This window comes from Pristis pectinata, chromosome 5 (assembly GCF_009764475.1).
Source record: "Pristis pectinata isolate sPriPec2 chromosome 5, sPriPec2.1.pri, whole genome shotgun sequence".
Lineage (NCBI taxonomy): Eukaryota > Metazoa > Chordata > Chondrichthyes > Rhinopristiformes > Pristidae > Pristis > Pristis pectinata.
In genome coordinates this window covers 69,686,272-69,706,544 of record NC_067409.1, presented here as the reverse complement: position 1 = coordinate 69,706,544, position 20,273 = coordinate 69,686,272, and the positions used below count along the sequence as shown (strand labels likewise).

The 20,273-nt window shown below is 41.3% G+C and overlaps 1 protein-coding gene across 2 annotated transcripts in view; it reads left to right on the top strand.

Annotated features, from left to right (window-relative positions):
* ulk4 (unc-51 like kinase 4) overlaps positions 1-20,273 on the top strand; it is a 527,384-nt gene that overhangs the window by 29,700 nt on the left and 477,411 nt on the right. The window contains exons 8-10 of one of the 2 annotated variants that reach the window (XM_052015441.1): positions 797-872; positions 2,308-2,409; positions 17,906-18,024. In XM_052015441.1, the coding sequence (XP_051871401.1) occupies positions 797-872; positions 2,308-2,409; positions 17,906-18,024 (297 nt within the window). Of the gene's footprint in view, positions 1-796; positions 873-2,307; positions 2,410-17,902; positions 18,025-20,273 lie in introns of both variants that reach the window. The other variant, XM_052015440.1, reaches the window with a different exon arrangement.

Genomic DNA, 20,273 nt, shown 5'->3' with positions numbered 1-20,273 from the left:
CATCCTGCACATGCAAATGAGCTTCCATAAATATTATTAAACTCAAATGAGAGCCAATCTTGTAAAAGAAAACCTGTTTTATGTAACCTCCCCTCAGTAATCAGACACCATTGCCTCTTCAGAACACAGGCTGCCAGTTTCACTGCAGGAGACCTCTTAAGAGAATTTTGTAGGAAATTGACAAGCAGTTGCTTCTACTGAATACTTGTGCAACCATACTCTATTAAACAATGTGACATCCACTGATATTTCAAGCCTATTGAAACCAGCCACTGAATGTGGGACATCCTGATTCTGTACCATTGTAACTAGGTAGGGGAAGACTATAAATAAATGTGAATGTTAATTGGCCTTTATCAACACCATTCATTACAATACTGGTTGTGGATCAAATGATTTTGTGTATTTTCTGATTTATGGACAAAATCAACATGGCATCTGTAAAAATGGAACCAGTTTGTAACCCGGGGTCAGCCCATAGTGTCACAATCTTTTATTTCTTTAAATGCTTCACCACCAGGTGCACTTCACTGTTGAAATGTAGCAAAGAATGAATATGCAAAATGCACCACTGAACTTGCAGGTCTGATTCCCTGCGCATGGTTTTCATGAGCAGAAGTCTAGTTTTCTGCATTTGATGTCTGAATTGTATGACTGGCAAACTGTTCAGCTGCAGCTGCAAAGTTGGTTAATTTCCCCAGTTTTGCATGGCAGGTTGCTTGGTGGAAAATGTTCTGATTCTTGTAATTTATATACAAACTGCTATTGAGTTTAAAATACATATAATCTCTCTTAGGACCCACTGGACAAAAACCTTCTCCTGCATTTCTTGGTTTGATTGAAGACTTGCTTCAGAAGGACCCTTCAAAAAGGTACTTGCATAGATGAAGTGGGGTTTTAAGAAAAATCACCCAATTGTGAAGTATGTGATTGTTACTGTAGCAAATGATTCAAGTGGGATTGCAGCTAATTATAGAATTGTACAGCACAGAAGTGGCCTGTTCACCTACCATGTCCATGCTGACCGTGATGCTAATCCCATTTTTAATTCCTTTCCTCTATCTAAGAATCTATCCAAATGCCTTTTCCTTTGCAGTTGTGTCTGCCTCTACCAGCTCCTTTTGCTGCTCGTTCCAGATAACTGCCACCCTCTATGTGAAAAACCTACCTTTTTTTTTTAAATTTCTCACCTCTCACCTGATACTTGTGCCCTTTTGTTCATTCTCCTCTGCCTTGGTGGTAAAGAAGGCAGATGGCATGCTTGCTTTCATTGGTTGGGGGATTGAGTGTAAGAGTCAGGGAGTCATGTTGCAGCTGTATACAACTTTGGTTAGGCTGTATTTGGAGAATTGTGTGCCGTTCTGGTTGCCTCATTACAGGAAGGATATGAGGCTTTGGAGTGGGTGCAGAAGAGGTTTACCAAGATGCTGCCTGGATTAGAGAGCATTAGCTACAAGGAGAGAGTGGACAAACTTGGATTGTTTCTCTAGAATGTCAGAGGCTGAGGGGAGACCTGATAGAAGTTGATAAAACTATAAGAGGCAGAGGTTGGGTTAGGAGGCAGAGGTAGGGTTAATAGTCAGAGTCTTTTTCTAGGGTAGTAATGTCAAATACTAGCGGGCATAGCATTAAAGATGGTGTGCAGGGTAAGTGTTTTACACAGTGGTAGGTGCCAGCGGTGGTGGTGGAAGCAGACACAATAGTGGCATTTAAGAGGCATTTAGACAGACACATGAACGTGCAAGGAATGGAGGGATATGGATCATATGCAGGCAGATAGGTTTGGTTTAATTTGGCATCATGGTACAGGTATTGTGGGCCAAAGGACCTGTTCCTGTGCTGTACTATTCTGTGTTCTAATTTTCAATATATCTTTCTCAGTTTGTCATACCCCTGAAATTTTTGTTTATGCACCCCAGTTATCTTATGTTCTTGCACCCCCTTTTCAAATTGTAATATTTAGGGGGTTTTGCCTTCCTCACTAATATGAAACGCATCCCATTCCTCTCCTTGAAATTTCATCTGCTGTGTATCTGCAAGTTTCACCAGTCTAGTTGTGTCCTTTTGAAATCTGTTATTTTCCGTCTCATTCTTTGCTAAATTTTCAAGTTTCATGCCATCTCTGAACTTGGATATTTTTTAATGATCTTTCTGTTCTGTACATGATCAAAAAGAACAGGGTCTTTACACGGACCCAGGGGAAGTATCACTGAAAAGCAACAGTTCACCACAACACTTTGTTCCGCATCCAAGTTTGCATAAAATTCCATGGACTTCAGTGACTGAATAAAGATTTTTCTTCTTTAGACCAAAATGGAGTAGCCTCTTGGAGCATCCTTTCTGGCAGGGATCCTGTGCTGAATTTGACAAGGCCTTCAGTGATGATGAGAAGAGCTGCAGCAGCATGAGGTCAGGAACAAGAGGGTTTGATGAATTAACATTGTGCCTCACAAAATTTGACCATTTGTAAGCTGATCTGGTTCTTTTCCTTGCATAATTTTCTGACTCGCAATGTTTTTCACAATATCTGAAATAAGTTTTCCTGTTGGCTTTAGGGTTAGGGTTCCAATTTTATGCTTATTAACTCAACTTAATTTTAAAACAATTGTAATTGTTAGTGCATTTGATGTGATAACTTTATACGCCTTGCAGTTAAGAAATATGAATAACCTCGTGATGAAGCACTCTACATAAACCATATGGCTGAAAAGTTGTGGAATTTTTTAGAAACTTTACTAACTCTGTTAGTTTTAAAGTGCAGGAGGTTATGAGTAAGCTGCCAGACTATTGTGAAGTCTGTGTATTAAGTGTATTGCTGTTGCCATGGTACTTTCTGTTATGTTGCCTAGTTGATGTCATTATTGAGTGTTTTGTCAAGTGAAATTTGCAATTGGGGCTTTCCTGGTATTGAACTAATATTAAGGCTTCCCTATTTTTATAGAACTGTTGTAATGATATCTGCCAAGGAAGGTGGGTCTAAAACATTTATTTAGGACTTTTTTATGTGTTTCAATTTTTACGATCAATATTGAATATGGAAAGACATATGTGATCTAAGAAAATACAAGGTAGCTATCAATTTTGAAGCGTGAACAAATCTCCCACTTAAATTCAGTTTTGCCTTTTGCCTAAAAATTTTCAAATTGATTTATCTTCGTTTTGAAATAGAAATGTTCTTCTAGAATGTTGATTTCAAAAGTGAGGCTCTCTGCCGCAGTCAAAATTAAATAATCTAACCGAAGTTCCAGTATTTGACCCCAGTATCTGTTTGGAAAAATCACTGTTTACACGATAGGTACATAACACATCAACTACTTTGTGAGAGGAAATGATCAGTTATAAATTGTGAATCACAGCAAACTGTACAACTCTGACTTTTCCCGTGCAAAAATGGAAAATAAAAGCGTCCCTATAAGTTCCAGCGTCCCTATAAGTTCCAAGAAATTGCTGGATCCAAACTGAAAGTACAGATGAAATGCTGCAGAAAGTGATTTTGTTATTTTGAGGCATAAGGGCTCTTGTGGAGGTGTAATTCATGATCCTGGCACATTCCCAAGCTATCCAAGGAAGGAAATTGTTGAAATTGGAGACTCGTTTCTGTTGATTGTTATTTGTTGCTGGAGTTTTTATTTTAAAAGAATTATTAATCTTTTTTTCTTGCTTTTTCATTTCCTGTCAATCTTCACTATAGATTTTTCTATATTTGATTCGAATTTGCATTGTTTCCTTCATCTTTTCATTCCTAAGTTTCATTAGTTGATGAAAAGGACTATTGCTCCCGCTGTTCTCCAAGATTCCAGATGCTCTGTTAACTTCATCTTGCTATTACCACTCTATAGTCATGGCAATTTTCACCAAGATAATTCCAGCTGAAGAACTGATTTAGAAAAGAACTGATAGTGTACAGTTCAGAATTACATAATTCTGGGCCAGTGTTAATCTGCGTGCAAATCTTTCTTGCTCAAAGAAATAAGGTTGATCAGTTAGAGTAGTTTAATTCATCTTTGTATGCTTGAGTTCAGACATATCAGGGCTAGAAAAATTTGTTCCTGAGCCAATTCTCATGTAGCAGAAACAATGGATTCAAGGTTGTTTGAATGAATCATTTTCTTTCTGAAGTATAATAAATAAATGATAGGCTTATGACTCCTGTAATTATGTTGAGACCATAATATTAATGACAACTGTTCCTGAACAATATCTTAATTCACTGAATCAGAATAGCTTCTGTCTGTAATCGTGCAGCAGAACCAGTTATATGGTATCAGATTTTTAAACATGTGAATTAGAAGAATTAAGAAAGTAAGTTATAAAGGTACTGTTTTAATTGGGACTTGATAATCCAATGGTTACTTTTCTGCCTGTGCATTCTATTTAATATTATGTCAGTGAAATAAATAACTGGGCTAAGCAAGGGAGTAGAAAGATTAAGGGGTTTCTGCCCAAAAATCACAATCCAGTGATTGATTCTGGAAGTCCATAAATATACATAACAGCTGAGAATATGCTCTGCTGTGACACTTGCAAATAGACTCCTACTGTTCAGGTTTTTTGCATAAAATGTGTATGCTTAATATCGTAAGCCATTTGCATGTGGTGTTGGGACTCTCAACCATCAAGGCATATTCCACTTTTGATATTCATTCGTGGGATATCATGTCTGGTGAGGCTTTCATTAAGTGATTGAGTGATTTTTCCTTCTTGAGCTGCGGTAATCATGTCATCCATCGTGTTGTGTGGACGAACCATCATGCTGAATGGGGCAGACTGCGAACAGATCCAACAATTTGGGACTAGGCATCCATGAGGTGTTTCAGTCCATCAGCAGCAGCAGAATTGTACTTAACCACAATCTGCAACCTCATGGCCTGGCATATCCCCCATTCAACCATCATCATCATCAAAGCAGGGGATCAACCCTGGTTCAATGAAGAGTACAGGAGAGCATGGCCAGAAGTGCAGAGTGGATGATCCACCTTGGCCTCATCCAGTGGTCCCCAGCGTGATAGATGCCAGTCTAAGGCCAATCTGATTCACTCCACATGATATCAAGGAAGGGCTGAAGGCATTGGATACAGCAAAGGCTATGGGCCCTGACAACATGCTAACAGTAGTACTGAAGACCTGTGCTCCAGAACTTGCCGCACCTATGGCCAAGCTGTTCTAGTGCAGGCTGTCTCTGGGTTATGAGCAGGTTTTGTTTTTATAGATGTCCATAAGTCGATTTTGTCCATAAGTCAGAAAATAAAATCACTCAATATGATAACCATATTTTCATAGTATTGTAATGAATGATGTTGCTAAAGGGCCAATTAACATGAACATCTATTTATTGTCTTCCCCTGCCTAATTACAACAGTACAGAATCAGGATGTGACATTGTTTAATAGAGTGTCGTTGCACAAGTATCAATAGAAGCGATTGACGTCAACTTCCAAAGAAACTCTAAGTGGCCTCCCGTGGTGAAACTGGCAGTGACAAAGGTGTCTGATTACTGCCGGGAGGTTACATGTAAATGTTTTTGTTTACAAAGCTGGTTCTTGTTTGAATTTAGTGATATTTATGGGAGCTTGTTTGTATATACGGGGTATACAGAAGTCAGGAATTTGTAACCTGGGAAGGGCCTGTACAGCTACAACTCTGACATCTAGGAATGTCCTGTCTACAAAAAGTAGAACAAATCCAACCTTGTCAGTTACTGCCCCATTAGTCTACTCTCGATCATCAGCAAAGTGGTGGAGGGGATAATCGATTGTGCTATCAAGTGGCACTTGCTTTTCAACAACTTGCTCACAGAAGCTCAGTTTGAGTTCTGCCAAAGTCACTTACTCCATAATAGCCTTGGTCCAAACAGCTGAACTCCAGAGGTGAAGTGCGTGTAACTGCCTTTGACAGCATGGCAGCATTTGATGGAGTATGGCATTAAGGAACTGGAATCAGTGAGGATCGGGGTAAACCCTCCACTGGTTGGAATCAAACCTAGCACAGAAAGATGGTTGTGGTGGTTGTTCAATCATCTCAGCCACAAGACATCTCTGCAGGACTTCGTAAATCCCCACCTATCACTATCCTGGGGGTTACCATTGACTAGAAACTGACTTGGAGAAGCCATTTACACAATATGGCTACAAAAGCAGGTCAGACGCTAGTAATCCTGCAGTGAGTAACTCACCTCCTAACTCCCCAAAGCCTGTCCACCATCTGTAAGGCTCAAGTCAGGAGCATGATGGAATATTCTCCAGTTGCCTGGATAAGTGCAGTTTCAACAACACTAAAGAAGGTCAACACCATACAGGACATAAGCAGCCCACCTGATAGGCACCTGAACCACAACCATTTACTCACTCCACCAACACACAGTAACAGTTGTTTGTACCATCTGCAGGATGCACTGCAGCAACTCACCAAGACCCCTTAAAGCACCTTCCAAACCCACAACCTCTACCAGCTAGAAAGACAAGGGCAGCAAAAGCATGGGAACCCTCCACACACCATTGTGACCTGGAAAGTATCACCGTTGACTGTCACTGGGTCATAATCCTTGAACTTCCTCCCAAACTGCATAGTGGGTATACCCACACCTCCCAGACTGTAGCAGTTCAAGAAGGCAGCTCATCACCACCTTCTCAAGGGCAACTGGGGATGGGCATTAAATGCTGGCTCAGCCTGTGAAGCCCACATCCTCCAAATGAATAGAAAAATGTACTCTCTGGTGCACTTCAGGAGATGCAGAAGTTTGACCCAGTGATGATGAGCAGTGATATACTTCCAAATGAAGGCATTGTTGGGCTTGGAGGGGAATTTGTTATTGGTTTATTATTGTCACATGTACAGAGATACAGTGAAAAGTTTCTGTTCTGCATGCAAACTAGACAGATCATGCCATACATAATTACATCGAGATAGTAAAAAGAAAAGAGAATGCAGAACATAGTGTTGCAGTTACAGAGAAAATGCAACACAAGTAGACAAGTAAGGTGCAAGGGCTCCAGTAAGGTAAATTGGGAGATCAAGAATTCATCTTTTAGTGCATGAGAGGTCAGTTCAAGAGACTGATATCAGTGGGATAGAAGTTTTGCTTGAGTCTGGTGTTATGTGTTCTCAACTTTTGTATCTCCTGCCCGATAGGAGAGGGGAAAAGAGAAAATAACCGGGGTGGGAGGGGTTCTTGATCATGTTGGCTGCTTCCTTGAGGCAGTGGGGACAGAGTCGGTGGAGGGAGGCTGGTTTGCATGATAGACTGGCACAACTTTGCAGTTTCTTGCGGACTTGGGCAGAGCAGTTGCCATACCAGGCTGTGATGTATCCAGATAGGATGCTTTCTGTGATGCATCTATAGAAATTGGTGAGAGCCATCAGGGACATGCCGAAATTCCTTCGCCTTCTGAGGAACTAGAGGTGTTGGTGTGCTTTCTTGGCCATAGCATCCACGTGGCTGGACCAGGACAAATTGTTACTGATATTTACACCTAGGCTCAACCATCTCCACCTCAGCACTATTGACACAGTACATACAGGTGCATGTTACTCCACCCTGCTTCCTGAAGTCAATGACCAGGTCCTTCATTTTGCTGACATTGAGGGAGAGGTTGTTATCTTGACACCATGTCACTTGGCCCTCTATCTCCTTCCTGTAATTTAAAATAGATGCTATTCTCATGTGGTTTCCACCACAGAGGAGCTTGACGCCTGCACGTTTGGAAGGTACCACCAAAGAGGCCTTGGCAAGTTGCTGCACAGAGTACATGCTTCAGCCACATTGATCAACAGGATTGCTTTGTGCTGGATAGTATGGAGTGTTGTTGGAGTGTGCTTATCCAGGTAAATGAAAAATATTCCATTCCTGATTCTGCAGGATGTGAAAAGGCTTTAGAGACTCGAGACACTGTGACTTGGGTAGCACAGTGGCGCACATAATCGAGTTGCTGTCTCACAGTTCCAGCGACCCAGGTTTGATACTCACCTCTGGTCCTGTCTGTATGGAGTTTGCACAATTTCACTGTGACTGAACAGGGAAATTGAGCACCCCAGGTGATCCCATTTCCTCCCAAAGACATGGGGGTTGGTAATTGGTAATTGTAAATTGTCCTTAATATTGTAGGTGAATGGTAGAATCTGGGAGCAAGTTTTGGAATTGTTGGGGGAGGGGGGAGAGGGGAATAATACGCGGTCAGTGGAGGATTTAAATTAAGTGGGTGCTTGATGGTCAGCACAGACTCAGTTGGCCAAAGGCTTGTTTCTGTGCTGTATGATTCTGTGATTGTATGACTCTTGTAACCAGCTCATTAAATGCTCTTGTGACTTCTGTTTATGAAGTTTGTCCAATTATATTTCTGGTCAGAGATGTCACCTAGAATGTTTGGAGCGTCATTCATCAATGCTAATGTCATTGAATATCAAACTTAGATGTGCTGACATTGGCAGTCATCATTGTATGGCACCTGTGAACTCATGAATTATTTCACTATCTGAGGAGTACATTTCAGCATGGTAAACTGTTTCAGTGTACCACATTGAAAATTTACTTTGTTTAACCTAACAATTGGAAAAAAAGAACCCAGAATTGAAACCCCCAAAATCTGTGGTTTTGTTCATCGCTGATTGTAGGCCCTAATTAATTGAGAAATAATTTGCCCATTAAGGTGACATTGGTTTCATTGTAGAGTTTCATGGAATGTGCAGTGTACATGCTACTATTTATGCTCTATATCAGACTCTTCCCTTTCATCTAATGTTATTTCCATAACCTAGTACCCTGTTTTCTGTAATGTGTTTGTTATATGTCACACATTCGTTGCCTTAATAAATATGTGTGCAGGGATAAAAACTGAAAATGCTGAAAATGATCAAGTCTGACAGCAAGCGTGGAAAGAGAAACAGGTCAAAACTTATACAAGAGTTTATCATTCTTTGGACAAAGGAACTAGCTGTTCGATATCTTATATTATCTTTAAGGTGGTGCCCTCTAGTTCATGTCACCCAAGCCAGTGGAATTCTCTTCTCAATCTCATCATCTTAATCTGTCTGCCCTTTCTTAGAGAAAAGAGCTTCAGTCAGTACAGTCTTTCCAAATCTGCATGAGCCCTCAGATCATGTATAAAACTCTGTGGCCTTATCCTTTGTACAACACAGGGAGCAAAAATATAAGCATTCTTTCATATATGTGGCTTTATCTTATCCATTCCAACTCTCATTCCGTTTTGTTTCCTAGTTTCTCAAATCTTGATTGAACTAAATCTTTCTGTTTGAAGCACCTGGTCATGATAAGGGACACAGAGATTACTAACTACCATCCTTTAAAGTAGTCAAAGTTTGTTTAAATTCCTTTTGGACTGCAAACCGAAATGTTAACAATGCTGTGATGTAATGACAGATTCAGTTTGCTGACCTCAGTGTTTTTCTCTTGATCTCTTGTCTTCTGGGAGCTGCTTTTATTTTCAAATCTGGATTCACTCAAAAGTGCTGATAAGACCTCTCATAATGAATTACTACATGCTAATTTAAAGACTTGTATTCATTGCAAATGTCATCACGATGGTGCTCATAAATTTAAATGAGAATTGAATTGAAACAACTTTTGTTTTAGCTTAGTATCATTTCCCTTGATTCAGCCATTATAACTTTAGAATGAATAATCCCAGAAGCCATGATTTTGATAAACTTTTTGCTATCTATGTAAAGTGGAAGGAAGATAAAAAAAATACTTTCAAATAACATAGTCAGTCACATAATCTATGCATGGGCAGGTAGGAAATGGATTTATTTGAGTTAAATTTGCCTGAGTACTGAATGTCAGAAAGGTATGTTTCAGTTCTCACCAGATTGAGAACTACAGGACAAGAAGCAGACTTGTGTGCATATACTTGTTCTTTACAAGAAACTCAATACCTGGATTTCAAGAACTATTCTTTTAGGACCAATAACTGCGGCACCTGTAATCCTATTTTACGTTGGCCAAGTTTCCAGGATACATGTACTCTTGGTGGGGTCTTCAGTTTCTACCATTAATACCATGGATAAGCTTAGAAATAAAAGAGGGTGATCAGTATGGTGTGGGTATACTGTACTACAGGCCTCCCAACAGTTAGCAGGAGATAGAGGAGCAGGTATGTAGACAAATCACAAGAGTTGCAAGAGTAATAGTGTTTTGCAGTACTGAATTTCATCTTCCCTGATATTAACTTCAATGTGAAAGGCTTTGAGGGTAGAATTTTAAAGTGCATCCAGGTGAGCTTCTTAAGCCAGAACAGGGATGGTCTGACTAGAAAAGGGGCAGTATTGAACCTAATCTGGGAATTTAGCTGGGCAATTGTTTTAAGTGTCGGTGGGAGAAGGCTGACTTCAATATCATAAGACGGGATCTGGCAAAAATAGAGTGTGTGCAACTATGTGCAGGTAGGCCTACATCTGAAATGTGGGAATATTTCAAAAGTGAAGTAGTGAGAGTTCAGGGCCAACATGTTCCAATAAGGGTGAAAAATAAGGACTGCATGTCTAAAATAAAACCCAGGATGTCAAGACATAAAGGGTGGGGAAAGAAAAAATGGAAGCAGATGGCAGGTAAAGAGTACTGAAGACAGTGGAGGCCCTTAAGGTATACAGAATATGCATTGGGCTACTTAAATGAGAAATAAGGAGGGCAAGGATAGGGCACAAAATAAAGAGGTATAGAGTCCAAGAGACATGCAGCAGGAAAACAGGTCCTTCAGGCCCCCAGCTACGTGCTCACCATCACCACCCATTTACACTATCCTCATTTTTTATTCTCCCCACATTTTCATGAACTCCCTCCAAGTTCTAACTACATACCAGGGACAATTTACGGTGGGCAATTAAACCTACCAACCGGCACTTCTTTGGGATGTGGGAGGAAACCCGTGCGGTCGCAGAGAATGTGCAAACTGCATACAGACATCACCTGTCAGGATTGAATTCAGTTGTCTGGCATTGCGAGGGAGCAACTCTACTAGCTGTGCCACTGTGCTGCACCATTTGTGGAGAAGATTAAGGAAAATCTTAAGGTATTTCATAAGGATATTAATGTCCAGAGGGTATCCAGAGAGTGATCAAAATGGCAATCTATGCATGGAGCCAGAAGGCATAGTTGAGGTCCAAAGTGAATACTTCTCATTTCTATTCACTTAGATGAAGGACATTGAAATTGGAGAATTTAGGGAGGGGATGGTGAAATTCTGTATCAGTAAAAAGGAACTGTTAGGTGTTTCAGTGGGCTTAAGAGTGGATAAACCCCTTGGGCCTGGTGAGATATATTCTAGTTGCTGTGGAATGCAAGGGAAGAGATGGGATCTGAAAGCAAATATGGTACCTTTATTAAAGAAGGGCAGCAGGCATGTGCCAAGTAATTAGAGGCTGGTGTCAGTGGTGGGGAAGGTATTGGAAAAAAATATTGAGGAATAGGAAAGGTGATTAATCAAAAATATTCAGCTTGATTTTGTTAACAGGAGATCCTATATGACCAATTTGATTGAGTTTTTTGAAAAGATAAGATGTATTGATGAGGGCTGTGTCATTTATTTGGACTTCAATAAGTCCTTTGAGAAGAACCCACAGAAGAAATTGGCTGAAAAGGTCAGAGGCCATAGGATCCAAGGCAAGTTGCCAAATTGGATCCAAAATTGGCTTGTTAATAGAAGGCAGATGGTAATGGTGGAGGGTTATTTTGTGATTGGAAGCCAGTGACTAATGGGGAGCCACGTAGATCCAATACTTGGACACTTGCTGTTTGTTATATTCATTCATAATTTGTATCTGAATGCAGGAAGTATGATTAGTAAGTTTGCAAATGCCCAAAAATTGGTGGTGTTGATATTCAGGAGGATGGTCATAGGCTTCAGGATAATATTGATCAGTTTGTTAAATGGACAGGACAATACCAGATGGAATTTAATCCTGATAAGTGCAAGGTTATGCTATTTGGAAGGACTAATAAAGGTAGGGCATAATCAGTGAATGATAGGGCCCTAGGGAGCATTGAGGAACAAAGGGACTTTGGTGTCCAAGTCCAAGGATCCCAGAAGGTTACAGCATAGCTGGATAGGGTGGTGAAGAAGGGGTATGGGATATTGGCCTTCATTAGCTGGGGCAAAAAATATAAATTATTCTTCATTAGCTGGGGCAAAAAATATAAAATCAGGGAAGTTATTGTTACAACTTAGTAAAATATTGGTTAGGCCATAGCTGAAGTAAGGTTTGTAGTTCTGATTGCCACATCATTTATCTTAGCAAATCAGTACTTGAATCACTTTTCAGTGTTCGCGCAATACATTTACAAGTATTGTCTCAAAATAGAAAGGATGTGATTGCACAGGACGGTGCAGAGGAAATTCCCTAAGATGTTGCCTGGGATGGAATGTTTCAGTTATGAGTAGAAACTGGATAGGCTGAGTTTGTTTTCATTGGAGTGAAGGGGATTGATAGGCTTTTGATAAGCTTACACAAAATTCAGAAGGGCAGAGATAGAGTAGATAGTAGGAAACTTGCCCCCAGCAGAGGTATCTAAAACTGGAGGGCATAGGTTTCAGTTAAGATGTAAGAGGTTTAGAGGGGATCTGAGGAAGTGTATTTTCACCCAGAAGATGGCACATCCTGAGTGGATGGTGGAGGCAGGTAATCTCAGAACACGTAACAATTATCTGGATGAGCACTGAAATTATCAAAGCATTCAGCCAAACTCTGTGAAATTTTATTAGTATAGATTAGTATTTGATGGTTGATGTGGTGGGCTGAAGGGCCTGTTTCTGTGCTGTATAAGTCTGCTTCTAAGATCTGGAGTGTACTGGTCTGGGAGAAACCCAAGCAGGGCATTGGTGAGAAGTATTATTGGTGACTAAGTGCTGCTCAGACTTTACACCACCAGTTGTCTACCTTGTCAGGTAGATGCAGCACAGGCAACCCTTGTGAACGGCTGTTCGTGTAACAGATATTTGCCTTCACAGGATTCATAAATCACTGCCCAAGAATTTGAGAGATGGAATAAAATTTGCCCTCACAGAATTTATGCAAATAAGTAAACATTTTTTTTTTGTAACTTGTGTTTCTTGATGCATGTGCAGATGACGCAGCTTTGTGTAAGACAAAATTGTGATATGGACCGTTTTCGAGGAATGCAACCCAACACCACCTCCTCCCCCTCCCCCCCCTCCACCCACCCACCCACCCACACACCCACACACACACCTGTATTGTAATTGTACAGGGCAGCTTGGTGAGAGGTACAAATAGTTTGAGCGCATGTCTCCAGCTGGTGAGATTATTTGGTCCCATGGACTTTGCTGTGTTAATTGCTCTCAACTTTTACATTATACCATGGGAGTTCATCAAACTGGATGAAAGCTGGTTTTTGCAGTGGTGGGGATCTCTGGACACTGATCACGTTGTGTTGACTGGCACAGATACAATGAGCTGAATGGGCCTCCTTTTGAGTCATATGGTTTATCTGAGTCTGTGAGCATTTACTTGACACTTCAAAGTGACACAGTGGTTAGTGAGTTCCAGAGACCCAGGTTTGATCCTGACCTCAGGTGCTGCCTGTGCAGTTTGCATGTTCTCCCTGTCATAAAACAATAAGATCATAGAGTGGAACAGCACAGAAATGGGCCCTTCAGCCCACCATGTCATGCTGACCTTTTACTCAACTACACTCATCACATTTGCCCAAGTTAGGATCATATCCTTGCTGTCCATTCACTGTTTCTCCAGCAGTTTGTTTATTGCTCCTCTTCCCAGGATCTGCAGTCTCTTGTGTCTCCAGGATCATATCCTCCTTTGCCTTGTCTATTTAAATGTCTGTCGAAATGCCTCTCAAACATAGAAATTGTTTCTGATTTCTCCACCTCCTTTGGCAATGTCTTCCTGATATCATCCATTCATTGTGAAAAAAAAACAACTTTCAAAACCTCATTAAAAGTTATTCCTCTCACTTCAACCCTAAGTCACCTTGTTTTTGATACCCCTACTATGGGAAAAAGGTTTTGACTATCTACCCTATCTCTGCCTTTTTATAATTTTATATGAACATAGAACAGTACAGCACAGAACAGGCCCTTCGGCCCACAATGTTGTGCCAATGTAGCTATTCCCTGCTACCAACAGAAATGCCCATATCCCTCCATTTTCCTCTCATTCCTGTGCCCATCCAAGCCCCTCTTAAAATCCCCCAATGAATTTGCCTCAACCACCCTATCATGCATTTCAGGCATCCACCACTCTGAGTAAAAAAACATACCCTTCGCATCTGTTCTGAACTTACCTCCTCTCTCTTCTTAAGTGCATGCCCTCTGGTATTGGATCGCTCAATAATGGGATAAAGATGTTGCTTGTCCACCCTATCAATGCCCCTCATAATTTTATGCACTTCCAACAGATCACCCCTCAGCCTCCTCCGGTCCAAAGAAAAGAGCCCAAGTTTGTCCAGCCTTTCCTCATAGCACATGCCCTCTAATCCAGGCAGCATCCTTGTAAACCTCTTCTACGCCTTCTCGAAAGCCTAGCCATCCTTCCTATAGTGGGGAGACCAGAATTGCACGCAATAGTCTAAATGCCACCTAACCAGAGTTCTATAGAGATGCATCATAACTTCTCGACTCCTATACTCAATACCTCGATTAATGAAAGCAAGCATTCCATAAGCCGCCTTAACCACCCGATCTACCTGTGTAGCCACTTTCAATGAATCATGGACGCACCCCAAGGTCACTCTGTTCTTCAACACTGTTAAGGCTCTTGCCCTTAAGCGTGTACTGCCTTTTGACGTCAGTCCTACCAAGGTGCAACACCTCACATTTATCTGGGTTAAACTCCATCTGCCATTTCTCTGCCCATATCTGCAACTGATCTATATCATGCTGTATCAGTCGCTAGTCTTCTACACTATTCACAACTCCACCAATGTTGGTATTATCTGCAAACTTACTAACCCATCTATCAACATATTCATCCAGGTCATTTATGTACATCACAAACAGCGGAGGTCCCAGTACAGATCCCTGCGGAACACCACTACTCACAGGCCTCCAGCCTGACTAAGTTGCTTCAACCACCACATTCTGTCTTCTACGGGCAAGCCAGTTCTGGATCCACACAGCCAATTCTCCGCTGACCTCATGCATCTGAACTTTCTTGATTAACCTTTTATGTGGGACCTTGTCAAATGCCTTACTTAAGTCCATATAGATGACATCCACAGCTCCACCTTCATCGTTCTCTTTTGTCACCTTGTCAAAAAACTCAACCAGGTTACTGAGACGCGACTTGCCCCGCAGAAAGCCATGCTGGCTTTACCTAATTAAGCCACTGGATTCCAGATGCTCGTGTATCCTAATTTCCCTACAACTAATGTGAGACTCACCGGTCTATAGTTCCCTGGATTTTCCCTTGTTCCTTTCTTAAATAGAGGAACAACGTTAGCCATTCCAGGACCTCACCCTTGGTCAAAGAGGACACAAAGATACTGGTCAAGGCCCCAGCAATTTCCTCTCTCGCCTCCCTCAGTAACCTGGGGTATATCCCACCCGGCCCCGGGGACTTATCTGCCTTAATACTGTTTAGGAGACCTAACACTACCTCCTCCTTGACCTATAAATGCCCTAACATGTTTACACCCTCAGTTCCAATTTCTGTGTCCTGCATGTCATTTTCCTGGATAAATACTGAAGAGAAATACTCATTCAGAATCTCACCCATATCCTCTGCATCCAAACATAGATTCCCTTCTTGATCCTTCAGTGGTCCTACCCTTTCCCTCGTTATCCTCTTATTCCTGACGTAGGTATAGAATGCCTTTGGATTCTCCTTAATACTACTTGCTAAGGACCTTTCATGGCCCCTCCTGGCTTTCGTAATTCCTTTCTTGAATTAATTTCTAGCCTCACGTGCTGTATCAGATGCTAACTTCCGAAGCTCGACTTACTTGTCCTTTTTCTTCTTGACTAAGTTCATCACTTCTCTGGACATCCAAAGTTCCCTTACTTTGCCATTCATGTCCTTCCTTCTAATCGGGACATACCTATCCTGTACCCGATATATTTGATCCTTAAACACTTCCCACATGTTCGATGTGGACTTACCAGCAAAAAGGTGTTCCCAGTTTACTCTACCTAGTTCCTGCCTTATGCCTTCATAATTAGCCCTGCTCCAATTTAAAACCCCCCCGCAAGCCCCATACCTATCCTTATCTATAGCTATCCTGAAAGTTAATGAGCTGTGGTCACTGTTCCCCAATTGCTCACCTACTGACAGGTGAGTCATCTGGCCAGGCTAATTGCCCAACACCAGGTCCAGAATAGCTTCTCCCCTTGTTGCACTGTCAACATGTTGATTTAGGAATCCCTCCTGGATACACCTAACAAATTCTGCCCCATCTAACCCCCTTGCACTAAAAAGGTCCCAATTTATTTTAGGAAAGTTGAAGTCTCCCATGACCCCAACCCTGTAATTTTTACACATTTCCCTAATCTGTTTGCATATCCATTCCTCAATGTCCTGGTGGCTTGGGAGGTCAATAGTACACCCCCAAGAGAGTGATTGCACCCTTTCTATTCCTGAGTTCTACCCATATAGACTCTGTGTCCGAGCCTTCCATAATATCTCCCCAGACTGCAGCTGACATATTATCTCTAATTAGTATTGCAACTCCTCCCCATCTTTTACCCCCCTCTCTATTCTTCCTAAAACTTCGAAACCCTGGTATATCTATCACCCATTCTTGTCCTTCCCTCAACCAAGTCTCTGTAATGGCCACAACATCATAGTTCCATGTACTGATCCATGCTCTAAGTTCATCACTCTTGCCCACAATACTCCTAGCATTAAAGTACAAACACTTCAATCCATTCGTCCCTTCACATCTGTTATTAGGCTTCTGCGTACTGGATTCTGCTGGGGGGGGGAATCTCCAAGCAAGTGGAGAGAAAAAAAAACTCACCGGTTCAGGTGACTCTCTGCTTGCTTCCCACGTTTGTGCACTGGCTTCTGCTGGGGGGAACATAGTTATGCTTCTATCATCACTTCTCAGTCTCCTTCACTCCAGGAAAAACAAGCCCAGCCTATCCAATCTCTCCCCATAACTAAAGTCCTCCAATCCAGGCAACATCCTGGTGAATCTCCTCTGCATTCTCTGCAGCGAGCCACATCCTTCGTATAGTATGGTGACCAGACCTGACTGTCCTGCCACATCCCAAAGATGGGCTGGTTGCTAGGTTAATTTGCTTCTGTAAATTATCCCTAGTGTATGTGGGTGAAAAGAGAATCAAGGAGGAAAGCAAGAGGAAAAATAGGGTTAGTGTCGATGTGTGTTTGGTTGGGACAGACATGGTGGCTCATGAGCCTGCTTCTGTGCTGCATGAGTCAAATGCTTCAGCCTTTGGCATTCGGATCACAGGTGCTGCCATCATTGAGGATGGAGATCAAAATGGACGAGTGGTCTTTGTCCTGAAATGTTAGCACTGTTTCGCTTCCCAGAGATGCTGCCTGACCTGCTTAGTGCTTTGAGTATTTTCGGTTTTTGTTTCAACTGCTTCAGCTGGATAGTTGCATATTTAGCCTAAGGAACCAATGACAAAGGCTACAATATTTTGCTTAATATTTGAAATCTGCCCCAATAGTTTGCTTTTTCTTTTTGTATGGCCTTTTAAGATGGAGCAGAGCTGTTGAAATACCCTCACTGCGGGAAAAAAAAGTTACAAATTCAATTTAGTTCATTTTGGTTAATTTTTGGTTTTAATAGTGGATATTTTAATTTATTATGACTACTGATCTCCAAAGTGAGGGATCATGACAGCAGATTACAGATATGCATACTAATTTTCAATATATAACAGAACAAGTTTTACTATTTTGACTCGAGAAATAGTCTCTGATCTTGATTCTGATTTTTTTTTATTAGCAGTAGTGAAATTTGTTCCTCAGTCACTGCCAGTGAGCTGCAACAAAGCAGAGGAAGCAAAAGTCTGCAAGCATCTAGCATCAAAATGGACAGCAGCCATCAACCGAAGTCATACAAATTAGGTAATATAAAGACTTTCATCATTGTCTACTCTCCTCCTTTTAGATTTATTTGAGAAGGATGAGGGTGAGAACAAACATTTTTAGCTGTTTAGAATGAGAAGATTTGACTGATTAGTGTTCGTGGGTATTTTTACTTGGAGAATGATGATAAGATTGAAATAATGCCAATAAACTATATATATGAAAAGAGTTCGGTTTGATGGCAACAACTGTTTCTTTATGAACATGTGATGAATAAAGTTTCCATGAACTCTCTTTAAAAGTGAAGTTGACTCGTGAGTGTAGGGCAAATTTTCATTTGGGAAAGGAGCTGCAAAATGGGTTTTTGCCTGTGTTAAGTGTTTCTAAATAAAAAAACATTTATTTATAATTTTTCTCAATGTGCTGGTTCATTTGTAATGTATACAAATGGTTTGAAATGCTTGTAAATCAATGTGGAATGTTACTTAAAATCCCAGATATATTGTGGTATTGTTGTAGCTTCTCATGGGTATTATTGTGCCATATGATTATGATACTTAATTGAATTTGCAGAAATATCATTGATAAATAAGTATTGTTATGAAAAAGCATGCAGTTCTCCAGTGTCTCTTATGATCTCAAGCCATCTCACAGTGATCTACATTGAAGTGTTAGCATTGTACTCAAGTCTTGAATGTGATTTGAATTTTTGGCTCTTGGGTGAGATTAGAGTCATAAGACCATGATATGTAGGAGCAGAATTAGGCCATTCGGCCCTTTAAGCCTGCTCCACCATGCAATCATGGATGATTTATTTTTCCCTCTCAACTCCATTCTCCAGCCTTTTTCCCATAACCTTTAACATCCCTATGAATCAAGAACCTATTAACCTCCGTTTTAAATACCCCCAATGACTTGGCCTCCACAGCCATTTTTGGCAATGAATTCCATAGATTCACCACCCTGCAGCTAAAGAAATTCCTTCTCATCTCTGTTCCAAAGGAGTGTCCTTTTATTCTGAGGCTGTGCCCTCTGGTCCCAGACTCTCCCACTACTGGAAACATCCCTTCCACGTCCACTCTCTCCAAGACTTTCAATATTTGGTAGGTTTCAATCAGATACCCTCCTCATCTTTCTAAACTTCAGCGAGTACAGGCCCAGAACCATCAAACGCTTCTCATATGTTAACTCTTTCATTCCCGGGATCATTCTCGTAAACCTCCTCTGGACTCCCTCCAATGCCAGCACATCCTTCCTTTGATATGGGGACCAAACCTGCTCTCAGCACTCCAAATGTGGTCTGACCAATGCCTTATAAAACCTCAGCATTACCTCCTTGCTCTTATATTCTAGTCCTCTCGAAATGAATGCTAACATTGCATTTGCCTTCCTGACTACCAACTCAACCTGCATGTTAACCTTTAGGGAATTCTGCACAAGGACTCATAAGTCCCTTTGCACCTCCGATTTCTGATTTCGCTCCCCATTTAGAAAATAGTCTACGCCTTTATTCCTTCTACCAAAGTGCATGACTATACACTTCCCTACACTGTATTCCATCTGCCACTTCTTTGTCCATTCTCCCAACCTGTCCAAGTCCTTCTGTAGACTCCCTGCTTGCTCAACACTACCTGCCTCTCCACCTATCTTTGTATCATCCACAAACTTGGCCACAAAGCCCTCAATTCTGTCATCCAGGTTATTAACATATAACGTGAAACGTAGCGGACCCAACACCAACCCCTGCGGAATACCACTAGTCACTGGCAGCCAACCAGAAAAGGCTCCCTTTTTTCTATCCATGCTAGTACCTTTCCTGTAATACCATGGGCTCTGATCTTGTTGAGAAGCCTCATGTGCGGCCTTCTGAAAATCCAAGTAAACAACATCCACTGACTCTCCTTTGTCTATCCTGCCTGTTACTTCCTCAAAGAATTCCAACAGACTTGTCGGACAAGATCTCCCCTTAAGGAAACCATGCTGACTTTGGCCTATTTTATCAAGAGCTTCCAATACCTCGAACCTCATCCTTAATAATGGACTCTAAAAATCTTACCAACCACTGAAGCCAGGCTAACCGGCCTATACTTTCCTGTCTTTTGCCTCCCTCCCTTCTTAGAGTGGAGTGACATTTGTGATTTTCCAGTCCTCCAGAACCATTCCTGACTCTAATAATTCTTGAAAGATCGCTACTAATGCCTCCACAATCTCTTCAGCTACCTCTTTAAGAACCCTGGGTTGTAGTCCATCCGGTCCAGGTGACTTATCGGCCTTCAGACCTTTCAGCT